Source organism: Mustela nigripes, chromosome 13 (genome assembly GCF_022355385.1).
Source record: "Mustela nigripes isolate SB6536 chromosome 13, MUSNIG.SB6536, whole genome shotgun sequence".
In the NCBI taxonomy this organism is placed as follows: domain Eukaryota; kingdom Metazoa; phylum Chordata; class Mammalia; order Carnivora; family Mustelidae; genus Mustela; species Mustela nigripes.
This window is the reverse complement of record NC_081569.1, coordinates 79,983,112-80,009,209: the sequence shown is the minus strand read 5'-3', so window position 1 is coordinate 80,009,209 and position 26,098 is coordinate 79,983,112. Positions and strand designations below refer to the sequence as shown.

General features: G+C 40.2%; 2 protein-coding genes across 4 annotated transcripts in view; one reads left to right on the top strand and one right to left on the bottom strand.

Moving 5' to 3' along the window:
• Positions 1-13,438, bottom strand: part of AP4S1 (adaptor related protein complex 4 subunit sigma 1) — a 52,420-nt gene extending 38,982 nt beyond the window's left edge. The window contains exon 1 of the mRNA XM_059373050.1: positions 13,165-13,438. The gene's annotated coding sequence lies outside the window, so the exon portion shown is untranslated. The remainder of the gene's footprint in view (positions 1-13,164) is intronic.
• The window catches only part of STRN3 (striatin 3), a 115,946-nt gene continuing 101,857 nt past the window's right edge, over positions 12,010-26,098 (top strand). The window contains exon 1 of one of the 3 annotated variants that reach the window (XM_059373048.1): positions 12,010-12,135. Coding sequence is in view for 2 of the 3 variants with exons in the window: in XM_059373046.1 (XP_059229029.1) it covers positions 12,764-13,045 (282 nt within the window). In the remaining variant the exon portion in view is untranslated. Of the gene's footprint in view, positions 12,136-12,419; positions 13,046-26,098 lie in introns of those variants that run through there. The other 2 variants (XM_059373046.1, XM_059373047.1) reach the window with 2 other exon arrangements.

Below are 26,098 nucleotides of genomic sequence, written 5' to 3'. Positions count from 1 at the left end.
TACCTGGTTGGCTCAAGAGAACACAACTCTTGATTTTAGGGTTGTAAGACTGAGGCCCACATTGGGTGTAGAGATTACTTAAAAATAAAGGCTTTTAAAAAATAATAAAATGCTAAATTTCAATCAAATTCAGGATCTATGGAAATCCTGAAGCTCATATTTCGGTAGAAAAGTACTTTAGGAATAAACCTTCAGGGACGCCTGGGTGGCTCAGTGGGTTAAGCTGCTGCCTTCGGCTCAGGTCATGATCCCAGGGTCCTGGGATAGAGTCCCACATCGGGCTCCTTGCTCAGCAGGGAGCCTGCCTCTCTCTCTGCCTCTGCTTGCCTCTCTGCCTGCTTGCATGCTTTCTCTCTTTCTCTTTCTGACAAATAAATAAATAAAATCTTAAAAAAAAAAGAATAAACCTTAATACTCTGTTCTGTCATTTTTCTAAGAATATATCTGAAAGATTTCTAAAACTTCATAGGACTCTAACATCTTGACCTAAAGACATTTTGGTAAATTGACCAAAAAGTCTTATTGGGCACCTGGGTGGCTCAGTTGTTAGGTAGCTGCCTTCAGCTCAGGTCATGATCCTGGGATCCTGGGATCCAGCCCTCATCGGGTTCCCTGCTGGGCAGGAAGCCTGCTTCTCCCTCCTGCTTGTGTTCCCTCTCTCATTGTGTGTCTGTCAAATAAATAAAATTAAAAAAAAAAAAAAAAAGGATTTATTTATTTATTTGAAAGACAGAGATCACAAGTAGGCAGAGAAGCAGGCAGAGAGAGAGGAGGAAGGAGACTCCCTGCTGAGCAGAGAGCCTGATGCAGGACTGGATCCCAGGACCCTGAGATCATGACCTGAGCCAAAGGCAGAGGCTTTAACCCACTGAGCCACCCGGTGCCCCTAAATAAATAAAATCTTGGAAAAAAAAAAAAAAGGAAGTCTCATCAACTATACTTATTATGGTGCGCACTGAATGACATACACAGAATTATAGAATCACTATGTTGTAAGCTTAACACTAATGTAACATTGTAGGTCAACTATACTTCAGTTACAAAAATTGAAAAAATATCTCATCAAGGGCACCTGGGTGGCTCAGTGGGTTAAGCCTCTGCCTTCAGCTCAGGTCATGATCTCAGGGTCCTGGGATCAAGCCCCGCATCGGGCTCTCTGCTCAGCGGCGAGCCTGCTTCTCTCTCTCTCTCTGCCTCTCTGCCTACCTGTGATCTTTGTCAAGTAAATAAATAAAATCTTAAAAAAAAAATCTCATCAAATTCTGGTCCAAGATACAATGTAAGTTCAAATTAAGTATGGTTATTTATAACTTCAAAACATATATAAATATATCAGAAACAAGCTGGAAGTTTTAATGAAAAGGGTAGATATTGAACTTTTGGAGATGTTCAGATATCAGACTTCTATCCTAAATCAGGGGGTGAATTGAAGAATTTTTTTTTTATAAATCTTTTTAAAGATTTTATTTATTTATTTGACAGAGAGAGATCACAAGTAGGCAGAGACGCAGGCAGAGAGAGAGAGAGGAGGAAGCAGGCTCCCTGCTGAGCAGAGAGCCCGATGCGGTCGATCCCAGGACCCTGAGATCATGACCTGAGCCGAAGGCAGCGGCTTAACCCACTGAGCCACCCAGGTGCCCAGAATTGAAGAATTTTTAAGGTCTTTACAGCAACATGATTCAGGAAGCGGGAGAAAAGTCATATTTCAAAAACTGAGGATGAGGAATTTATATACTATAAATAGAGCATTACATTGTCTGAAAATACTTGTTTTATTTTTATTCATTAGTCATGTGTGTGTGTGTGTGTGTGTGTGTGTGTGTGTGTGTAGTGGGTGATGGAGGGATTGAGAATAGATGCTCCATCAGTCATCTGCCAGAGAGGTAATGACTATCAGGTCAGGTGGTGGCGGGACCATGTACTTTTTAAAGATACAAATTGTTAATGGCTGGAGTTCACAGGAGCTTGTTGTTGTAGCTGCTGTTGCTGTTGTTGACATTTTTTAAAAGAGATTTTATTTATTTATTTGAGAGAGAAAGAGCTTGAGAGTGGGGAGGGTCAGAGGGAGCAGACTCCCTGCTGAGCAGGGAGACTGATGTGAGACTAGATCCCAGGACTCCAGGATCATGACCTGAGGGGCAGTAGCTCTACCAACTGAGCCATCCAGGCACCCTTTTGTTGTTGATATCTTACCCTCCACTCTTAGGATAGAAAAGCTGCTTTGGGGCAAACAATGGGACTCAACCTTCCCATTACCACCAATGGAGATAATAATACATACCTTTTGAAATCAAAACAAAGATTTTCTTCTATTAGATTTTTTTTTTTAAGATTTTATTTAATTATTTGAGAGAGAGAGGGAGAGCAGAGTGAGAGAGAGAGAGAGAGAGAAGAGAGGGAGAGTTGGAGCAGCAGACTCCCAGTTGAGCAGAGAGTCTGATGTGGGGCTTGATCCCAGGACCCTGAGATCATGACCTGAGCCGAAGGCTGACACTTACCAACCAAGCCCCCCAGGCGCCCCTCTTCTATAGGGTTTCATGTCAAGGATAATTTATTTTGAAATTTGAAATAACATTAAAATAGGGAATTATATTTTACTTTGATAAAACATGGGCATGGGTTAGAAATAGTGAAGAAATACCCCTGCATGGGTAATCTTCATTGTTCAGTTAAAATTAGCCACACGAATCAAATACTTGTGCTTCCTGACTAAAAATCTTCATTGAATTTTTTAAATTTTATTTTAAAATTATTTATTTATTAAAGATTTATTTTATTTTATTTTATTTGCCACATCGAGAGATCGAGAGGAGGCAGAGAGAGGGGGAAGCAGGCTCCCTGCTGAGCAGAGAGCCCAACTCAGGGCTTGATCCCAGGACCCTGAGATCATGACCTGAGCCAAAGGCAGAGGCAACCCACTGAGCCATCCAGGCGCCCCTCTTCATCGAATTTTTGGGCTAACAAAGACATCCAATATCTTGTTTTAGAGGAGAGAGCATGGAAAGCAGAGGTCTAGCAGTCTCATGGCTGGGATGCTCCCAGAACTTGTTATTCTGATGTTACAATGTGTCAATAAGGAGGAACTCCAGAACATAAATAGGAGTACTATATTTTACTCCCCATTCCTGTAAAATAGGCAGCTTGTCAAATTTCCCCCTCAAATTGGAAATACTTCAAACCAGATATTCTGGATTCTAATAAATTTAACTTCCGTATTAAGTTAGACGGATCTTGTTCATTTTTGCTGGGCATCTGATTTCCAATGAAAACTGTGGAAGCCATACAAAGGCAGATTTTTCCTCTATGTTTTTCCTTCTGAAGAGCAGTCACCTAATAGCATCGTATTAGGATCTGAATGACAGGCCTATGAGTACTCTTAAAGTGTCAAGTGCAATGTTACAGGTTTTAAATTAAAATCAAACTAAAGTAATTTGGAATTAAAATTTGATTTGTTGATGGCTCTTATCTTCTTGTGTCAAAGAAGCAGCAAACAAAACATTGCTGGGATGCAAAGGAATCTCACTTTACAAAAAAATGTATCTCTGAAAAGTTGACTATAAATTGAATTTAAATACAATGCTGGAATTATTGAAAATGTTTCTATAGGGGCACCTTGGTGGCTCAGTGGGTTAAGGCCTCTGCCTTCGGCCCAGGTTGTGATCCCAGGGTCCTGGAATCAAGACCCACATCGGGCTCTCTGCTCTGTGGGGAGCCTGCTTCCCTTCCTCTTTCTGCCTTCCTCTCTGCCTACTTGTGATCTCTGTCAAATAAATAAATAAAATCTTAAAAAAAAAAAAAGAAAATGTTTCTAAAAAGTAATCATTCCATAATTTATCTGCAACTAATTTGTTTCAATATTGTTGTTTTTTAACTCTAATGCTCACATTACTTAAGGAAAAATTAATTACTATTAATATTTCCCTAAAAAATACACAAGAAAATCATACTATGAAACTACACCAATATATTAAAGTTCTTCTTTTAAGAGCTTCTTAAATAAAGTATGTCCTGAGTTAAAACCAAGCATAGCAAAAGATACATCAATATTTTCAGGGTCTCAAGATATCACTTGGAAAATTATGGCTCCAAATTGTTTTTGCAGATCACCCTTCTAAGGAGAAGCAGTGAAACACAAAAATTACTGTATTGAACTCCTGTTTGGGGATCAGCTAATTTACCCAACAAGATCTATCTTTTTTGTTAGTGATATGACTAACATGAATGCTAATTCAAATGAGTAATTAATACTCCCAATGTTTGATGGTGCTCATAAAGGACCTTCTCGGCTACATCATGAAAGGTAGTATTTGCACTTTGGAATATGATGTGTGAACAGGACCCGACACAGCAACTCATGACAAGAGACAGTAACACTAGAAAGCACTAACACAGTACTAACTAGACAGCCAGGGGCTGTTCTGTACATTTTACCTACATTCATTTGATCCTCATAATACCTCTATGAGTTGGAGACTGTTTTTATCCTCACTTACAGGTGTGAATACTTAGTCACTTGCCAAAGGTCACCCATTAAAACAATGGAGAAAGGACCCAATGTTGGATGGCCCAACTCCAGAGTCTGTGCTCTCACCCAGGGCTCTTTCCCTCCAGGTTTGCCTCAAGACTCCAGTAATGCAGTGATGGCCATAGTATGACCAGCGATGCACAATTCTACTCCTCATTCACTAGTGTAAATCTAGTTCAGGTCAGTTGAACCCACTACACAAAAGCTTTTACTGGCTAACATGCATATTCTGGCAGTTTCAATCCGACCCTGGAGCATGTCACAAAAGGTGCAATTCTAACAGATTGCTTACTTTTTGGTGGAGCTCAACACGAAGCCTAAAATGCCTCAGAAATGACTCAATCAGAACATGCGAAAATTTAGGACGGTAAAACTCATTTTACTACATTTACCACAGCATGCTTAACGTTTACAACTGGACCTATACTTCTAAAATCCCTGTGCCTGATTTGCTCTCTTAGTGAGTTCAGCTAATCTCCCTTTCTACTTCCAATAAATAAAGCATACCCACCAAATGCTGTCCAAGGCAAGTTTGCAGACACGTATCTGAATTTAGTATCATTCTCATTCAGATCAAATGTCAGGGTAAAGGCAGGTCCTTTCAGGTGGCCTGCTTGGCTGCCCTTTGCCCAGGAACACCTTTTGCTTTTCTGAACTTCACAGTAAAGTGTAGCAACATGTTATAGCTCCCGCTGAAAATGTAAATAGGATATTAGTCGTCAGCTAAGAGCTGGCCCGAACGTTACCCAAAGAAATATTCATACTTAAATTTATGCTAATTTATATCTCATAATCTTTGAAGAGCAAAAATGCCTTGAATACTTAATAGTGGTCAAATAAAGCTATTCCAATATCAGCTTGTAATAAGTAACTTTAGGTAAAATAGCAAGCAACTTAAACTTTAAAATGCCAAGAGTGTAGAGAGGCAAGGTGATAGTAGCAGAGTAGTTTTGGGAGCTCTCAGGATCCACTCACAAAAAATGGTGATAGATGCAAGGTTGGGAAAAAAAAAATTCAAGTCTGTAGGCAAAATCTTTACCAAAAACCAGGTGAAAAATGGTCCTGGAAATCTAGAATGGGTAGAGTCAAACTACACTTAACAACAAAAATGGGGTGACCACACGTGCACCTGGGTAACTCAGTTGACTAAGTGTCTGATTATGTTTCTGGTCGTGATCTCAGGGTCTGGGGGTCAAGCCCTGAGTGGAGCCCCCAGTTGAGCCTGTGCTTAGCAGGGAGTCTGCTTGTTCCTCTCCTTCTGCCCAACAACTTACTCACTCCCTGCCCCCACCCCTGCTCATGTTCTCTCTCTCAAAATAAAAATCTTAAAAAAAAAAAAAAGGAAAAAAAAAGATGACCACAGCTGTGCTGGCTGAAGTGGAGGTTTGAAAATGTGGTCTTGTAACATTCAAAGCAGCCAAAGAATCCAGAAATCACAGGTCATCATCCCAAGGAAGGGGATGCTTTTCCCCACTTAAAATGGGAGCCCCACAAGTGAGTCTAAGAACCACAGGGAGAACTGGGAGGATGCCTGGTAGGGTTTCTCTTGCCCAGGAGTGCAAGGAAATGTCCCATCTAGGACTTTCTATTTTATAGAAAATATGAAGGAGAAAGGAATATGCTAAATAATACATAAAAATGCAATCAGCCAAATGTGGGAAATCCTATAGGATAAATAACCTAGTCTCTTCAATAAAATGGCATTACAATGTGGGGATGACGGGAAGGAAAATTTAAAAAGACCTAAAGACATAGCAACTAAATGAAATATGTGAATTTTGTTAGGATCCTGATTTGAAGTCACGAACTCCTAAAAGTTTTTTTTGGGACAACTGGGGGAAACCGAATATGGGCTGAGGATTAGACTACATTAACAAATTACCAATTAACTTCGTAAGTGTGACACTGGTACTGTGGTATGTTTTTTTAAGAAAATGTCCTAATCTGTTGAAGATACTTAGAGAAATGTATACCAATGAAATAATATGATGTCTGGGATTTACTTCAAAATATTACTGTGGCTGCCACAGGAGCATGGGGGAGACCATGAATTCTGTTTCAAGGCATCTTTGAGCTTGTCAAGTAATGTCATGAGCAAAGCTCACCCTGCCAAGCTGGAAAATTTAGGGACAAGAAGTTGTAACTGAAATTAAATGGTGGCAGACATGTCCAAGGAATATTGGGGGATTTGATAGCTTTATGAAACTTGTGATAAATGAATGCATTGAGACGGCAGTCAGTAGGCAACAGAACAGAACAATACAAAAAAGTGGTAATACGAGGAAACAGTATCATCATATTTAAGCCTTGGAACAAGTATAAGCTAAGACTTGTTCACCCCAGGAATCAATTGCTTCTAACATGTCTCCTTTCCAATGAGCCAGTTTTACTATGAGATGAAAATCAGGGCTGCAAACATTTTTATATTAAATTCTTTATTAAATACATTTTGGTAATAGTAAAAAAAATCCTCAGCAAGAAGGTGGAAGAGTTGGAACAGACAACAGCAACATTTTGATAACCATTGTAAGTATAGTTCATAAAACTTTGTTTCTATATTTGCATGACTGAATTTTTTTTTCTAAGATTTTATTTTTAAGTCATCTCCACACCCAACACAGGGCTCAAATTTACAACCCTGAGATCAAGAGTCCCATGTTCAACAACTGATCCAGCTAGGCACCCCTGTGATTGAAATTTTTCAAAATTAAAAATCTAAATAGAAAAAGTCTAGGCACAGCATGATTTAGAATATCTAATTACGATATTAAAACTTATGAAGCAAAAGGAGCAAAGGAGAATAGGATTTATTTTAAAACGTTCTAATCAATCAATCCTTTTTTTTGTGGAGTAATTGTCATACTCTTTAGGTTAGTCTAGTAATACAAAGACAAACCCATCACTTAAAAATATGTTGTAATAAAAAAAAAAGCCCACAAGATTTTGGGAATTTTTGCCAAATTTAAAACATTCTCCAGAGAGAACACTCTCTAGCATAGATTTCCAAGGCAAAGTATCTGTGTCTGGTATCACTCTTTTGAACATTCTCCACTGTTGCTCAAATAGGAGACAAACCACATTTCCAAGACTGTAAATTATTACCTAGGAAAGTTTTGGCAATTTCCCATTCAGTCACATTTTCCAGTCATTTGGTTCTCATGTTTATGGACCTGGCTGTTCACTTTTAGCCAATGTCCAGGAGGGACTCTGCTCTAGGCAATTTTTTTTCCCTTCAATTGTGACATCTTTGTGAGTTAGCTATTATACAATATTATCAAAGCATACTGCTTTCTGACTCATATTACCCAGAAGACAATTCAGGAATGAACTTGGACTAGAATTTTATGTAGCATGCTGAGTTTCTTAAAGGTTTTGGTACCTATTTTTCTATAACCATTGAAGGTCCTTTTCCTTTTCTTTTCCATACAACATATTATTTGAATAGTTCAAGTGCCCTGCATGTATTTCTATAATTTTCTTAGCCACAGGCAACTCCTGTAATGAGAATAGATATCTGATCTTATTCAGCAGGTTAAACCACGGTGTAGGGCAAAGCTGTCTCCTCATTTTCTGTTCTATATACATTACACAGTTTGCTCCTTTGGTTTTTGAGCACATGCCAGATCTTCTCAAAGATCTTCCTCCTTTGTTCTCTATATTTATAAATGTAAACACTACATAATTTCCCCAATGACAAAATTACCCCAAATCACCTAAAAATGATTTTAGAAGTACAAATGATTTGGGAACCAGAGACAGTGATATTAAGCAACTGATAGGAGAGTAGGAGGAAGAATAGTGAGGGGAGACTTTGTTTCCAAAAATATATATATACTCACTGATATGAGTAGGACACTTCCTATTCTAGTACGGGCCTGAGGAGGTGAACCAGAACTCTAATCTCAGCTTCCTCATCTCCCCATGGAGATAAGAGTACCTGTTGCAACCTTTCCACATGATGCAAAAAGATGACTAGATCAGTGTTTGAGAACCAGTTTGAGCTCTTTGTTAGAAGGACATCAGGTTTATAGCCAGCAAGGTGTGAAACTGGATGTTCAGGTGAGTAATTACAGGGAGCCATACAGTTTTCAAAGGCAGGGTCAAAACTCTTTGTACCTCAGATATTGCAATAATTGGGAAGAAGACATCTTAATGTTAACAACTCCTGACTTAATTAAAAGCTTGGAATTCCTTAACATACTTCTACTGATATAACATACTAACATCAAATTTGACAAATCCCTTTTTGGTCAGATAGAATAAGCACACAGGTGTCTAAGATAAGCTAAAAGGAAAGGGAAAAAAAAACCCTAAAATTCTAAATTTATAAATTTATATTTAATGTAAATAGGTACTCTTGAAGATGATCAGCAGTATACTGAAACTAAAAGAATCAATGGGAGAGGAGCAGTGGGGAACAGGACTGATGAAAAGACAGAACAAATAGGAAGTTTCAAAGGTGAAACTGAAGAGAGGAAATGACTCAGCCACAGTTCCAGGAGGGAGTTCCAGTTAGGTGAGTTGTAGGTGATGACATGACCTGGGAAAGCTCATTACATACAAAGGACAAGATTCCAGGAGCTCACCGCAGAGTGTCCTCAGGAGTCATGGACACAATTTACAATGACAATAATGTAAAAAATATTCTCCTCACATTGGAGAAAATCTTGGTATCTTTCTCTTTTAATACTCAGGGTAAAGCCAACTATAAAAAAACAAAAACAAAATAAAAAAAGAACTCAGAGCAGTTTTGGCTATTGAACCTTAAATAGCTGAATAATGGTAGCAAAAACTAATATTACAAAATAGCTGAGGTGAAGGAAAAATATGCCTATTAGTCTAGTCTAAATTTCAGTTATTCATCATTTTAGGGAGACTGCACTATCCCCGACCTGGGGAGTACAGTTGCAAATCAGAGGGGCATGGGTCCTATCCCTCTAACAGGCTGCGGCTGCAGAAACATGGCTGTGATCTGGGTAGAACATGGCCAAGGGCTGAATTATTGGCACTTATAAAACCATGGTGAAAGTGAGTGCAGACATGTTCAACTGGAATTCTTCAAATTCGGAGTACTTCAAATTTTTTAAAAAAGATTTTTATTTATTTATTTGAAAGAGAGAGAGCTCAAGCAGTGGGGACTGGCAGGCAGAGGGAGAGGGAAAAGTGGGCTCCTTGCTGGGGAGGGAGACTGATATGAGGCTTGATCCCAAGACCCTGGGATCATGACCGGAGCCGAAGGCAGAGGCTCAACTGACTGAGTCACCCAGGCGGCCAGGGAGCACTTCATATTTTATCTTATTATTTTATGATTTTTTTTAAGGTTTTATTTATTTGAGAGAGAGAGAACTAGCATGGGGAGGGGGGTCAGAGGGAGAAGCAGACTCCCTGCTGAGTGGACAGCCATATGCAGGACTCAGTCCTGGGACTCCAGGATCATGATCTGAGCTGAAGGCTGTTGCTTATCCAACCAAGCCACCCAGGTGCCCCAGGACTTCATATTTTAAAACTAAATCTAATTCAGGGATCTAGAAAGCCTTCTGGTAGAAGTAATACTCAAACTAAGTTTTGACTGAAGAAGGGAAGGGAAGCCAATGGGGTACAGCATGTGTTAAATTCTCATGAAATGAAACAGCATTATGCTCTTGAGGAGCCAAAATCAGTGCAGCTTGCCTGGAGAGGAGTGCCATGATGGTATGATGGTAGACTAAGCAATAGGAAGGATCTAGAATTTGAAGGATCTTTATATGCCATGCTAAAATTTGGGCTTTATTCTAAATCCGGTGACCACCAAAATATTTTTTTAAAGATTAATTTATTGGAGAGAGAGAGAGAAAGAGCATGCACAGTGGGAGGGGGAGAGGAGAGACAATCTCCAGGGGACTCTGCAAAGTGCAGAGCCCCACATGGGCTCAATTTCATGACCCTGAGATCATGACCTGAACCCAAACCAAGACTCCAGTGCTTAACTGACTGGGCTACCCAGGCACCCCATCACTAAAATATTTTAAGCAAGGAACAATAGAATCAGATCTGTCTTTTGGAGATCACTCAGGCATCAGTGGTAGGTAAGGGAAAAAGTAAGGTGGGAAGGCTTAAACTAACACAAGAAGAAAGGTAATGGAATAGATACGATACAGATAAGAAAAGAAATGAAGTATGTACTGAGAAAGGGACTGGACGTGGGGATGAGTGAAAGGAAGGTACTACAATGACTGCCAGCCCTCAAGTTTGAATGTAGTGCCACCTAATATGATAGGTAATAGAAGAGAAACAGAGTTGTTTTTTTGAAGGTGTGTGGGGAAGAAAATGGAAGGATTATCAATCTAGTTTTACTTGAGCTTGAGGTACCAGTGGGAAATATAAGTACACGTTATTCTTTTGATGCCAACATAACAGAGATTACACCTGCTCAAACATGTTTCTTGGAGACATATTTTAGAACATTTTATGTGATATGAGGCTTCTTAAAAAGGAAGAGGACTAAATAAGCAAGTTGTATGCTGGTCACTATAAAATAGAAAAATAGTACTTAACAATATGGAGAAACAGTTCCTAATAATATGTAACCTAAGACCTCATTTCATTTACAAATAAAATATGGCAGTATTGGTAACAAGTCCAATCTACTCTTCATTAGACATAAGAATAGTAAAGCAGACATGATAAAATAAGATGTACTATTTTTATCTTTTTGAAATTATACCTTGAGCGGTCTTGTATATTACATACTGGTAGTAGAGAAGGAAAAAAATTAATGCAATCAATTTTACGTGCAATTTTCCTGGGTAGCTAATTATTGAAGCTTTTGCCCCTTATTATATTGTTCAGTATTTTTTGTCCTATTTTTCAAACAAGTGGTTATTAGCTATATTAATTTTCTTTAGAATCGTACCAGTTCATTAAGGATGTTTTTTGGCAACCTAAGCACATAGAAACACTACGGTACTTAAAAGATTAAGCGTGAATTTTCGGTGTATATTATATTCATTCAAACATCATTTAATGACCTAGGAAAACATCTTTGCAGCTGTTCATCAGGATTTTACGTTGTATTCACGGCGTGAATCAAAAGATTCTGCTGACTCCCTATTTGTCAGCCCATTTATTCCGAAGCACCTAATTGTTAGCCTAAGAAGTCTCCTTCAAAGTTCTCTTTCTCTCTCTTCACACACCACCGTCAAGATCTCAAGTTTTTCCCCCTCCCTTCTCCCAAAGGAAAAAATGGAAACATTCACTCCTGCTTCACCCCCCGCCCCCACCCCAACCAACCCACACCAGAGTAGTAAAAAAGGGGGTAGCAAAGTGGAACAAGTTGCGACCGGCGACCGGGAGCACGGAATTAGAACCAAAGCTCGGACTTGAAACGGAGACCGGGAATCAGTCACCAACGTCCGGAAGGATCTGGGCAATTTGCCAAAAGAGAGCCCCCCCCCCCCCCCACCTCCACGCCCAAGCCTCAATAACTGACTGGTGCTAAGAAACCAGCGAAAGAGCGAGTGACAACCAGAGAAAGAGGCCCGACCCTCTGGGACATCCTGAAACACGCAAGGAATGCGAAAGAAACGGCAGGAATCCGGGACCGGCGGCGGCCGGCCGGAGCGCCCAGCCAGGTGAAAACAGCTTTTCTAAGGCACGCAGGCTGCTGAGACTCTTGGGTGGGGAACGACGTTCGCGAGGTTGGTAACTGAGCAAGGGAAACTGATGGTTGGGAGCACGAGCCCCACCGGCTCCCCAAAGTTAAGAGTCTCGGTGGACCACCGTCCAGTAACCACAGCGAGACCCCGGGAGCAAGTCGGAAGGAGGGCCTGGGGGCGGGGCCAGAGCTCCTACCCCGCCTCAAGCGCCCTCACTGGGTCCTCAGTACGCCTGCGTGTGGTGAGGCCGCACTCTATTTGGCTGCTAGGCTTGCGGCGGCCGCGGCGTTCTCTACCCGGCATGCTGCGCGGGAGTGACGGCCCTACGTCTATCCCCTTCCCAACCCTGCCCCCTCTTCCCCCTCCCGCCACGGCCCCCCCTTTCCCTAAAGTGAGTGAGTGAGACGGGCAGATGGAGGAGGGACTGTAATGGCGGCGGCCGGCAGCTCCCTGCTCTGACCCACGGCAAGCATACAGCAACGACCCCCTCCTCGCCCCTTTCTCAGGCGGCCTCCGCCCCGCGGCCAGCGCGGGGCCACCCTCCTCGGCCCTTCCCCCAGCCGTCGGCTTCTCGCCCTGCGCCCCGGCCGGGGCCCCACACACAATGGACGAGCTCGCCGGAGGCGGTGGTGGAGGCCCGGGGATGGCAGCCCCTCCAAGGCAGCAGCAGGGACCTGGGGGGAACATGAGCCCTTCGCCAGGGGGAAATGGAGCGGCGGGCGGTGGGGGTCCTCCAGCCGCCGAGGGTGCGGGCTCCGCGGCAGGCCCGGAGCTGTCCCGGCCGCAGCAGTACACTATCCCGGGGATCCTGCACTACATCCAGCACGAGTGGGCTCGGTTCGAGATGGAGCGGGCGCACTGGGAGGTGGAGCGGGCCGAACTGCAGGTACCTTGCTGGGGTCGGTGTGCGGGACGGCTGCGGCGGCGGGGTTCCCGGCTGGGGGGGGTGGGGCCGGGACTCCCCTCTGTCGGAGCCCCGGGCCTTGAGGGTTGAGGGGAACCTACCTGTGCAGCTCGGGGGGCGATAGTCCTGCCTACGGTTCTGGCGACGGCTCTTCCGAGAGTCCCCCTCCCCCTTTCCCGCAGAAGCTTGTTCCCCAACCCTTACTAGCTGCGCGGTGCGGGCTTCCTTGGGGCAGCCATTTTGACTTTTAGTATGGCGTCTGCGGGGGCTCCTCTGGAGGCGGCCTGCCGGGCCTCCGGGGCTTGGGGCTAAACTCTTCTCTGTGGGAGAGTCCGGCGTGGGGTTATTGGGCATCAAGCTTGCTTTTGATTGTGCCTGTTGCGACGGAGAGCCCGAGGAGAGGGTCTGGGATGGTCATTTTATTATCTTTTCCTTCATCACCCCCCCCCATCCGATTTGGCATTTTTGGCCCCCTCTCTCGGAGTTGGTATGCACTTGCCCCTTGACAGCCACGCTTCTTTCCAGGGCTGCTACCAAGCATAATGTCTTGCTGCTCTCTTGAGAAGTTTTCATTTCCTACCGCCAACTTTCAGTACCTTATTACCTGAGATGCTGCCTTACTCACTTAGGTTCTCTTTCAATTAGTTCTCCCTAAGCGACTGACTCATGAGTACTTCTCTAAATTGAAATTTTCCTTTTAGAGTACTCGTCACCGGGCCTCTAGCCCTTTCTTTACTTATAAAAAGCCGAACCAGAGTATCTGTGCTGTGTTTATGAAACGACTGAGGAAAGATTCAATATTAGCTTGAAGTAAAACGTACTTGTCTCACGTTACTGACTCACGCAGGGGAAGCAAAGTTAAATATGCTCAGAACCCTTCATATTTGGTCCTTACTTGATCTTTTTAAGGTGAAGCTTTGATAGGCTGGTTTACCTAACTTTTGGAAGGTGTTGGTAGTTGAAGAACTTATGTCTTGGATTTCAGAATCGCTACATCTTTTTAAGAGGATTGTTCAACTCTTGGGTATTTGTGTTTATTTTTAAAACCCTTTCCAGGGCAAATTTAGGCTTAGAAGAAAAGAGCATGCAATCAAGTAGTGTTGCACCTGTTCTTCAGACTGCTATATATTTAGAATGTAAGCAGTAGTGTTCGCTGATACATTATGTCATATATGCCTACAGTGAGTAGTTAGGAAAATACAGTGTTGCAAGAAGGATGATTGGATTAATTTAGAAAGGGTGTCTCCGAACAAATATATATCCTTTAGTTTAATTTTGAATTAGTAAACTTTTATTTGATTCTATAAAGTTGGTGAAGCTAAACGTTTAAAGAAAGTAAGGATGTTTATATATCTTGACACTTTATCAAGGCTTTTAAAAATTAATTATAAATTAACACCTGTTAGTCAATTCAATGTTTTAGAATTGTGCTTTGATATACTATTGGACTTTATTTATTTAACTTAAAAAAAACCCCAAAACCTAGCTTATTTATTTGAGAGAGAGTGAGAGAAAAAGAGAGCATGAGCAGGGCAGAGGGAGAGGGAGAAGCAGACGTCCCTTTGAGCAAAGGAGTCCCTTTGAGCTAAGGAGCGGGATGTGGGACTTGATCCCAGAACTCTGGGATCATGACCTGAGCCAAAGGCAGACGGTCAACTGCCTGAGCCACACAGATGCCTCACTATTGAACTTCAAAAAATATAACTTTCAAAAAGCTTGTATTCCAGTTTTCTATTGTTTCTTTTAACTTGTGCATAGTCTGGTTTAAAAATATGTGGGATTTATAGAGTTCTCTTGATAAATTCTTTTTATTACACTGTGTTGCAAACAATATTCTGTGTGAATGAAGATAGTAAGACAGTTATTTTTTTTTAAATTGCATTTACAAATGTACTGAGTCTTGGACTCACTATATAATACCCCACCAGTCCTTGGATATAGTGTTTAGGACCTTTGCACCATTGTATGAAAGGTTGGATTTTATTTTTTTCCTACCGTAGGGGATGAGACGCTTATTTTGCCCTGTAAGCACCTGAAAGCTTGGTTTTACATTTTGTAGGTTAACAATGCGTTAGTCATTTATAAGCTTCACTAAATGTCTGAGAAAATGTCTTACTTCTGTCTAAATTAAAATCTATACATTATTGAGGTCTATATGACTGCCTTCGCCCCTTCTTTCCCTTTTAGTTCTCCTCTCTGCCAGTAACAGTGAAATATTTTAAGGACTATTCCTTTTCTTATTTGCTTTCCAGTTAATCTGCTCTCGGCATATTAGTTCTGATAAAGCCTTCGAGTTTTTTTGTTTATTTTTAACAAGTGTTTCTAGACTCTTACTTTTTGCGAGGGATTTTTATTATTTCACGCTGATTTTTTGAAGTGGAATGTTCATGATTCTGTATGTTTTCTACATATTTCTCTAAAATGTTTTATTGGGTTACTTAGTTAATAGGGTTTCAGGTTTTTTTCTGGAATACTAATTTGCTTTAGTTACCTTCAATCTTAAATAAGATTGCTTGTAAGATGCACCTTTAAAAATCATGTGTCAAAGGGTGTCAGAGGGTGCCTGGCTGGCTCAGTTGGTAAAGCTTGCAGCTCTTGATCTCCAGGTTGTAAGTTCCAGCCCCATATTGGGTGTAGAGATTACTTAAAACAATAAAATTTTAAGGAAAATATATTGGTCAAATAAAAAATGGATTAGGGTTTAGTGTTAGTGGATTTTAACTGTAAACTTAAACTTATTTTTAAGAATGATAACAAATAAGAGAGTTTAAATATTATTGTATACAGCCTTGGCTCGCTGTTGATGTGTAGATGAACAGTGACTCAAAAATATTCAATATTAGAATTATTCAATAATGAATATGAAGAGGTTAGGATATACCCAGTTTTGATGTAAAATTTCAATATGGAATCCAACTTTCCTTGGATTTGGAAAGGATTTCATTAAAAAAATTTTTTTTTTAAAAATAGGCTTTATACCCAGCTTGGGGCTTGAACTCATGACCCTGAGATCAAGAGTTCCGTGTTCTACCAACTAAGCCACCCAGGTGCCCCTGGAAAGGATTTTATTTTATTTATTTATTTTTAAAAAGATTGTATTTATTTATTTGACACAGAGATCACAAGTAGGCAGAGAGGCAAGCAGACAGAGGGGGGAAGCAGGCTCGCTGCTGAGCAGAGAGCCCAGTGCCCAGCTCCATCCCAGGACCCTGAGACTGACCTGAGCTGAAGGCAGAGGCTTAACCCATTGAGCCACTGAGCCACTTAACCCACTGAGTCTTTCCAGGCACCCCTGGAAAGGATTTTACTTTATTTATTTATTTAAAGATTTCCTTTATTTGACAGAGAGAGATCACAAGTAAGCAGAGAGGCAGGCAGAGAGGGAGGGAGATGCTGGCTTCCCATTTGCAGAGAGCCCGAAGGCATGACTCGATCCCAGGACCCTGAGATCGTGAGCTGAGCTGAAGGCAGTGGCTTAACCCACTGAGCCATCCAGGTGCCCCTGGAAAGGATTTTAAATTGGAATTTTGCAGTATAGTTCTGTTCTCTGTAAAAGGAATTTTGATTAACGGTCTGTCTTGCAAACTTGGAATTAAACCAGAGTATCATGTCTTAATGCTCTTTTATCTTCATGACGTTAACTTACCTGGGACTCAGATAAAGCTTTAGTAGTAAGACTCTTCTAAATGAAAATTCCTAAATGAAAATGTGAACTAGAATCACTTGTTGTTGTTATTGTTTTTTTAGGATTTTATTTATTCACTTGACAGAGAGAGACACAACCAGAGAGGGAACACAAGCAGGAGAAGTGGGAAAGGGAGAAGCTGAGCAGAGAGCTCAATGCGGGGCTGGATCTTAGGACCCTGGGTTCATGACCTGAGCCTAAAGCAAACATTTAATGTCCGAGCCACCCAGCTGCCCTCAGAATCACTTGTAAAACTTGTAAAAATATGCAGGCCTCTATCTCATCCTCCAGAGATTTGGATTAATTTGGTTTAGGACTTAGAAAAATTGGACTATTTATGGGTTTTGGCAATTCACGTTATATAAAAATTATAACTGCCATTTAAAAAGCACTACAACCTTATGAGGTAGGTATTTCTATTTTGTAGATGAGGAGATAAATTTAGGTGAAATAACTGCCAATGTCAAAGTGTTACAGTTGAGATTTGAACCCCAGTTTGTCTGAATCCAAAGTTCTTGGTCTTATTACCGTTCTTGTAACCATTGTATTATATTGTTGTCTTACCATTTCTTATAGAAATGGAATCCGACTTAAAATTCGTCTGCCGTTATGTGGCACACTAGTATGTTTCAACAAAGTTTTATTGAACCCCCCCATAATGTGTCAGGTCTAATTTATGTATATTGCAAAAATGTCCTTATATTTTTCTCTGTAGTGGTATGCACTTAGGATATACACAAAATTCTTGCTTGTCAACTATAAAAATATGACATAGATATTACATAGAAAATGTAGTGTAGGAGTTTTTATTCTAAAAGTATTAATTGAACAAATGTAAAAAAAATTTTTTTCAATATATTTATTTATTTATTTATTTGACAGAGATCACAAGTAGGCAGAGAGGCAGGCAGAGAGAGAGGGGAAGCAGGCTCCCCGCTGAGCAAAGAGCTCCATGCCTGGCTCAGGACCCTGAGATCATGACCTGTGCCAAAGGCAGAGGCTTTACCCACTGAGCCACCCAGGCATCCCAACAAATGTAAAAATTTTAACTAGTGTTTGTGTTTGTACACTCTGGCATACTGATTTGCTGTATCTTGACAGATGTTGCCACCTAAAGACCTTAATAGTTAATTTGTTTAAGCATTACTTGATTTCTTCATTTTTTTAAAAAGATTTTATTTTTTTTATTTGACAGAAATCACAAGTAAGCAGAGAGAGAGAGAGAGAGAGAAGGGGAAGCAAGCTCCCTGCTGAGCAGATTGCGATGTGGGGCTCGATCCCAGAATCCTGGGATCCTGACCCTAGCTGAAGGCAGAGGCTTTAACCCACTGAGACAGCCAGGTGCCCCTGATTTCGTCATTTTTTTTTTTTTTTAAAGATTTTATTTATTTATTTGACAGAGATCCCAAGTAGGCAGAGAGGCAGGCAGAGTGAGAGGGAAGCAGGCTCCCTGCTGAGCAGAAAGCCCGATGCGGGACTCGATCCCAGGACCTTGAGATCATGACCTGAGCCGAAGGCAGCGGCCTAACCCACTGAGCCACCCAGGTGCCCGATTTCTTCATTTTTAAAAGAGAAAAACTGACAGCTTATTCTGCACTATTACAACATTTTTCTGAATCTACTATGAAAATACAAAAAGAAGAACAGTATGGCAATTTTTTGTAAAGGTACTCCCTTTATTCTGACAGTTTTTGCCTTCATAAATTTTGCTGTTATGCACTTCCCTATTTCAAATGATAGTTGACAGCTGAGGGGGGAAACTTTATTTGACAGAATTAAAGAGACTACAGCCTTATGTCATTTTCTCTATTTCTTTTTGAAGTCCTTGCAAACCAAACGTCTAGGTACTACTAATCTGGAATTCTTTCTTCTTTTTACTCCTTAACTCTGCATGATAGTTTACCTTTTTACCCTACTTTCTCCTTAAACACATTTGAACACCTTGTAGGGTATTGTTTTTTCTGATGATGGTTGGCCCCCAAATTGCCAATCCTTTGGCTTTTTTTTTTTTTTTAAGATTTTATTTATTTATTTGAGAGAGAGCGTGTACGAGCAGGGGGAGGGGCAGAGGGAGAAGCAGATTCCCCAATGAGTGGGAGCCTGAGCCATGGGGCTCCCAGACCCTGGGATCATGACCTGAGCCCAAGACAGAAGCTTAAATGACTGAGCTACCCAGGCACCCCATCCTCCTGGCTTTTTTACGGACTTTTAGGCACTTAACCAGTACTTTCTGCTATTAACTATTTTTTCTTCAAAATCCTTTTCTTTGGCTTCCACTGTGTAATTCCCTAGTTTCCCTTGGTCCACTTAACACTTTCCTTCATGTTTCCTCTTCTTTGTTCCCAGTTGCTATTCCCTGGGACTCTTGTTCTTCTAATGTATTAACTGTATGTTTCATTTGAAATCAGATTTTCATCTACCACTTAGGTCTTTTTTTTTTTTTTTAATTAAAAAAATTTGGGGGTGTTTGCCTGGGTAGCTCAGTCGTTAAGCATCTGCCTTCAGCTCAGGTGCCCCACATCTGGCTCCCTGCTCATCTCTCTCTCCCACTCCCCCTGCTTGTGTTCCTCTCTCACTGTCTCTCTCCCTCTTGTCAAAAAAGAAAAAAAAAATTAGGAGAGGGAGGGGAGCAGGGCAGAGGGAGAGAGAATTGAAAGCAGGGTCCATGGCCATCTCACAACCTTGAGATGATGACCTGAGCCAACATGGAGAGTTCAGTGCTTAACCAGTGCTTAACCCGTGCTTAACTGGCTCAGCCACCCAGGCTCCCCACCACTTAGGTCCTAATACCTAATACCTAATATTTTTTGGTTACTGCTGTCTAAGTATTCCAGTGCTTCAGTATTAACTCCTTAAATTCTAAAAACAACCCAATGAGGTTGGCACAGTTGGTTTATTTTTTTGTTGGCTTTTGGGGTTTTTTTTGGGTGGGTATTAGAATGTTGGGGCCCAGAGATTATATAATTGGCCCAAGATTGTGCAACTGGCGGGCAGCAGAGCTGGGATTTAAACCTGGACAGGCTGCCTTTAGAAGCCATGTACTTACCATTACTAGATTTTGGTTATCAAATGTCTCTAATTTTCTAATTTTCTGTTTAACTTTTTACTTTTAATTCAGTACATTCATTATTCAGTTAATCTCACATGCTTGCTTCTTCCCCCACAAAATATACTTAACCTACTTATTCTTCTTTTTCCCTGATACTGTTAAGGTTTATCACAATCCTTCCCATTATTAGATGCTAGAGATATTAGTGGGTCTTACCCCTATATATTGAGTCTAAGTTTTATCGATTCTAGTGTAATTATTCAGTGAATGTATTTGAGTGTTACTTTGTGCTAGGCACTGGTACATAATGATGTATGAACTAAGGACCTTGCCCTCATGGAGCTTGTAGTCTAGAAGTTATAGAATGTGGTAAATCAGAAATTAGCTAGATAAATGGTGAGAAAATAAATGGTAATAGGAAACCTATGTAGATAACAGATTTTCAGATAAATAGGTAATATTTGTTGAGCAATTTCTATATGCCAAGAATTTAAATTCTTACTATGTTTAGCTCATCTAATTCTCATAAAGCCCCTGGAGGTAAGAATACTCTTAGATCTGAAGTATGAATACCTTATCATAGGTATTGCAATTAGATACAGCATTAGGAGAAGTTCTAAAGGAGGAAAGAACTTTGTTGGAATATGTGAACTGGACTACAGTGATTCAAGGGGCTGTCAAATATAGATAACAGCCTCAGTATGTTAAAATATATATACATATTTTTAAAGATTTATTTATTTATTTTGGGAGAGACAGCCTCAAGCAGACACCATGCTGAACACACAACTTAATGCAGGGCTCAGTCCCATGACCTTAGATCATGATCCAAGCTGAAACCAAGAGTTGGACACCCAACCGACATTGCCACCCAGGTGCCCTTAAAATATATTTTAATTCAGTGATTAATATTTTGGGATATAGTCTGAAAGCTGTGAAGACTCTTTTAGTTTAAAAAAAAAATGAGTTAGTAAAAAATTTTGCATAGAGTGTCCCTGAAGCCTGGTAACCAATGACCTCAGGAAATCACCCTGATTTAATTTATGTTTTTCATTTCTTTACTACCGCAGTTTTTTTCAGGGTGCTTCTGTCTGAATTCTCTGGAATAATCTAACAGTTTCCATCCATCCATACAGCTGTCTTAACACTTTGTTCTCTATATTGTAAATATGATTGTGTTGAGTATACCCTTTATTTTTTTATTATGGAGAGTTTTAAATATATACAAAAATATTACAGTATCTGTGACCTACAAGCTTGTCATTCATCTTAAGGAGCTCATGACTGTTTTTTTTTTATTTTACTTATACTTCTGTCCGCTCCTTCCCTATCTGTTCTGTTGAAGCAAATCTCAGTCATGTAATTTTATCCATGAGTATTTCAGTATAGATCTAAAAGATAAGGACTTTAAAGATAACTAAACACCATTATTTGGTTGGAAACCTTCCCATCTTTTCTTTGCCCCCTTTTTAAGAAATGGTTTTGGGGATACCTGGGTGTCTCAGTAGGTTAAGTGCCTGCCTTCAACTCAGGTCATGATCTCATGGTACTTGGATCAAGCCCCATGTCAGACTCTGCTCGGTAGGAAATCTGATTCTCCCACTCATGCAGATTATCTGCTCGGTGGGGAGTCTCATTCTCCCTCTCACTCTCCCTTTGTGCTTGTTCTCAAATAAATGAGAAAAATCCTTAAAAAAAAAAAAATCAGGTCTTTGGTCCTATAAAGGTTTCCAGAGTTCTGCATTTTGCAGAGTCCTTTTCTATAGTTTAATGTATTCTGTTTTGTTTATTTTTCCTATAACTTGATTAGTTGGATTCGGGGTCTTGATCAGAATTGGTATATTTTCTTATTGGGTGTGAGGATGAGAAAGAGCAAGACTTTTCACATGTGTTGAGTATTCCCATGAGAAGGCCCAGACAGTTGATTTTGCCTTGTGATGTTAGCAAGCTGTTGTTGTTTGCTCAGGCACATTGTTTCATTAGGGCCATCGTTAGTTTTTTTAAAAAAAACTTAAGCAATTGAGAGATAATTCACGTAACATAAAATGCACCCTTTATGGAGTGTACATTTATGTGGGTTTTAGTATATGTTATGTGGTGTATACTGTGTTGTGTAGTCATCATCAGGGTCTTATTTCAGAATATTTTCATCACTGCACAAGGAAACCACCTACTAGCAGTCCCAATCTCCCCATCAACCCCCCCACCCCACCACCACCACCCATTCCTTGACAACCACTACTTTCCGTCTCTATAGGTTTGCCTATTCTGGACATTGCATATAAGTGGACTCATATGATATATATGGCTTTTTGTGACTTTTACTTAAAATAACGTTTTTGAAAGGTTCATGTTTTAACATTTGGCAGAACTTTATTCCTTTTTATGGTTGAGTAATACTTGGTTGTATGGATATTCCAAATTTTGTCCATCAGTTGGTGGACACTTGGGCGTTCTGTACTTTTTGACTATTATGAATAATGCTGCTGTTACCATTTGTGCACAAGTTTTTTTTTTTTTTTTTTTTTTAAAGATTTTATTTATTTATTTGACAGAGAGAAATCACAAGTACATGGAGAGGCAGGCAGAGAGAGAGAGGGAAGCAGGCTCTCTGCTGAGCAGAGAGCCCGATGCGGGACTCGATCCCAGGACTCTGAGATCATGACCCGAGCCGAAGGCAGCGGCTTAACCCACTGAGCCACCCAGGCGCCCTGTGCACAAGTTTTTATGTGAACTTAGGTTTTCTACTCTCTTGGGTATATACCTAGTAGTGGCATTTCTGGATCATGTTCAGCTTTTTGAGGAATTTTATGTTTAACTTTTCCAGGAACTACCAAGCTGTTTTCCTAAGTGACTGCACCATTTTACTTTCCCACTAGCAATGCAGGAGGGTTCCACCCTTACTTTTTTTTTTTTTTTTTAACTTTGAATTATGTTTTTATTATTAGAAGTTTTTTTACAAAATGCTTTTTCTTTGAATTTATTTAATTTTCTTCTGATTTCAAATCACGTTTTCTCCCTCTGTCTTCTCTCTCGTTGACTTCTTTTTTTTTTTTTTTAAAGGTTTTATTTATTTGAGAGAGAGAGAGAGAGAACGAGAAGGGGGGAGGGTCAGAGGGAGAAGCAGGGTCTGCTCTGCCAGGAGCTTGATGTGGGTCTCAGTCCTGGGACTCTGGGACTTTGGGAATCTGGGATCATGACCTGAGCTGAAGGTAGACACTTAACTGATGGAGCCACGCAAACACCCCTCTCATTGACTGTTTCTTAGAGCAATTTAGGTTTACAGCAAAATAGAGGAGAAGATACAGGCACTTCCCACATAACCTCTCCTCCACCATCAGTAGCCCCACTAGTTTCGTATATTTGTTATGACTAATACCAACATTGACCCATTATTATCAACAAGAGCCCATAGTTTTCATTAGGGTTCACCCATTGTCTGGTATGTTTTTTGTTGTTGTTGTTGTTTTTTAAGATTTTATTTATTTATTTGAGAGCATGAGCAGTAGGAGGGGCAAAGGAAGAAGCAGACTCCCCACTGATCAGGGAGCCCCATGCTGGTCTTAAACCTGAGACTCCAGGGTCACGACCTGAGTGAAAGGCAGATGCTTAACTGACTGAGCCACCCAGTCACCCCTGTTCTTTGGTTTTTGACAAAAGTACAAGGACTTGTATCTACCTTTATAGTATGCAGAATAGTTTTACTGCTCTAAAAATGTCCTGTGTTCTACCTTTTTCTTCCTCTTTCTCCCCAAACCCTAGGCATCTAGTGCTCTTTCACTCTCCTCCATAGTTTTGCCTTCTCCAGAATGTCAGATTTCACTTAGCAGTGTTCATTTAAGGTTCCTTCTTAAAAGTCTTTTTTTGTGGCTTGGTCTTTTTAGTGCTGAATAATATTCCATTGTATATATGTATTACAGTTTATTTTTCCACCTTTTTAAAAATGATTTTATTTTTCACTAATTTCTCCACCCAGCGTGGGGCTTGAACTTAAAACCCCAAGATCAGGAGTCACATGGTCCACTGACTGAGACAGCCAGGTGCCCCTGTGTCCACCTATTGAAGGATGTCATTGCTTCCAAGATTTGGCAATTATGAATACAAATTCATGTGCAGATTTTTGTGTGGACATAAGTTTTCAAGGATTTAGGTAAATCCTAGAGAGCTTACTTGCTGGATTGTATAATAACGGTACATTTAGTTTTTTAAAAAACTGTCAGTCTTTCACAGTGCTACACCTTTTTTGCATTCCCACCAACAGTGAGTGAGAATTCTTGTGCCACATCCTTGTCAGCATTTGATGCTGTCAATGTTTTGGGTTTTAGCCATTCTAATAGGTTGTAGTGGTATCTTGCTTTAATTTGCAATCCCCTAATGAACATCTTTTTATAGATTTATTTGCCACTGTGTATCTTCTTTGGTGAGGTGTTTGCTCAGATCTTTTTTTGCCTGTTTTAAAATTGTATTCTCTGTTCTCTTCCTCTTGACATTTTCTTTATTTTTGAATGGAATGATATTGGGCCATTGAGTAATTGTTCAGTAAATGGCAGCCATTTACTGCCTACTTGTGATCTGTCAAATAAATAAATAAATAAAATCTTAAAAAAAATTCTTACTAGGTAATTTCAGAGTTGTTAAAATAAGTAATGCATGGTTCAGAATTAAGTCTTGTACTTACAAGAAGCCTGTCCACCATTGATCCCTATAACTTAGAACACTTACTGTTTACCTTAAAATGTTCTTTAATGGCTTAGTCTGAAGGAATAATTGTGTTGCTGATTTTTTTAGATTTTATATATTTATTAGCAGGAGGGAGAGCGAGCATGCGCATGAGGGAGCAGGGGATGATGCAGAGGGAGAAACAGACACCCTACTGAGCAGGGAGCCCGAGGTGGGACGCCAAGATCATGGCCTTAGCCAAAGGCACACACTTAACCGACTGAGTCAGCCAGGCATTCCCGGGAATGACTAATTGTAATATCACTTTGTCTCTGGCTTTACAGCCGCCAAAGGCAATGATTAAGTTTATTTTATCTGGTGATACTTGTAAAGTCTCTAAATGTAAGATAGTGAGTCCTGTGGTGGCTCCCAAACCTAGTTAATGATCATAATCATCTGGGATGCTTTAAAAATACAGATTCCCATATTCTGTCCCTTGTCATTGTGATTACGGAGTATGAGGTGGGATCTTTTGCTTTTAAAATGTATACCTGGTAATTCTGATTATCAGCTGGGTTTAGGAACCAGTATGATCAAAGGTTATTAATGATTTGGTATAATCCATTTCTCTAACCGCTTTTCCTTCAAAATCTTCATTCTTCTATTGCTATTTTATGCATTTATATATTTATTTATTTTTAACATTTTCTTCATTTATTTGACAGAGAGAGAGAGAGAGAGAGAGAGCGAGCCCCCGTGTAAGCGTACACAAGCAGGCTTCCCACAGAGCAGGAAGCCCAATTTGGGGTTTGATCCCAGGACCCTGGGATCATGACCTGAGCTGAAGGCAGATGCTTATCTGATGTCAGAGTCACCCAGGCGCCCCTCCTTTTGATATTTAAAATTTTAGCAATATGTCACTCTCCAGGACTTGGACTGTGTATAGTTACACTGTTTCACTTTTATTTTTTATTGTACTATTTTCACTTTTCTGCTTTGCAGTACATTGAAGCCATTCCTTAACAGCAATTTACTGATTCTGAATATGCTATGAATTATTGTTGGATTTGATGGAAACATACTGTGGTGTTTGATTACATAGATGAAAGCTCTACATGACCATAAAAAAACTATGAATAATAATATCTGCTAACATTTAATCAGTTTTCTGAGTGCTAGGAAGCATTCTAACTCTCATACCATGCCATAGGTGTAGTTACTTCCATTTTATAGAGAGAGAAACATGGGCAATAGATTAAATAATTTGGTCAGCATAAAACAATAGGTAGTGAAGTCAGGAGCTAAGTTACGTTTGAGCAATGTGTTGTACTGTTTTAAGTTAATACCAGTACTTCATGTTCATTTGGACCACCTGAGTGGTACGGAATTGTAAACAAATGACTAATGGATAGGCTTAGTGTGACAAGATATAAAAAATTATAACTGAAGCTGTTAGAAATTTGTAGTGAAATTTTGAAATTTTGGATCATCTTCAGATAGACTTTGTAAAAAGGTTTTTAAAATTCCTTTTTTTTTTTTTTTTTTTAAAGATTTCACTTATTTACTTGTCAGAGAGAGAGAGAGCAAGAGCGAGCACAGGCAGAGAGGCAGGCAGAGTCAGAGGGAGAAGCAGGCTCCCTGC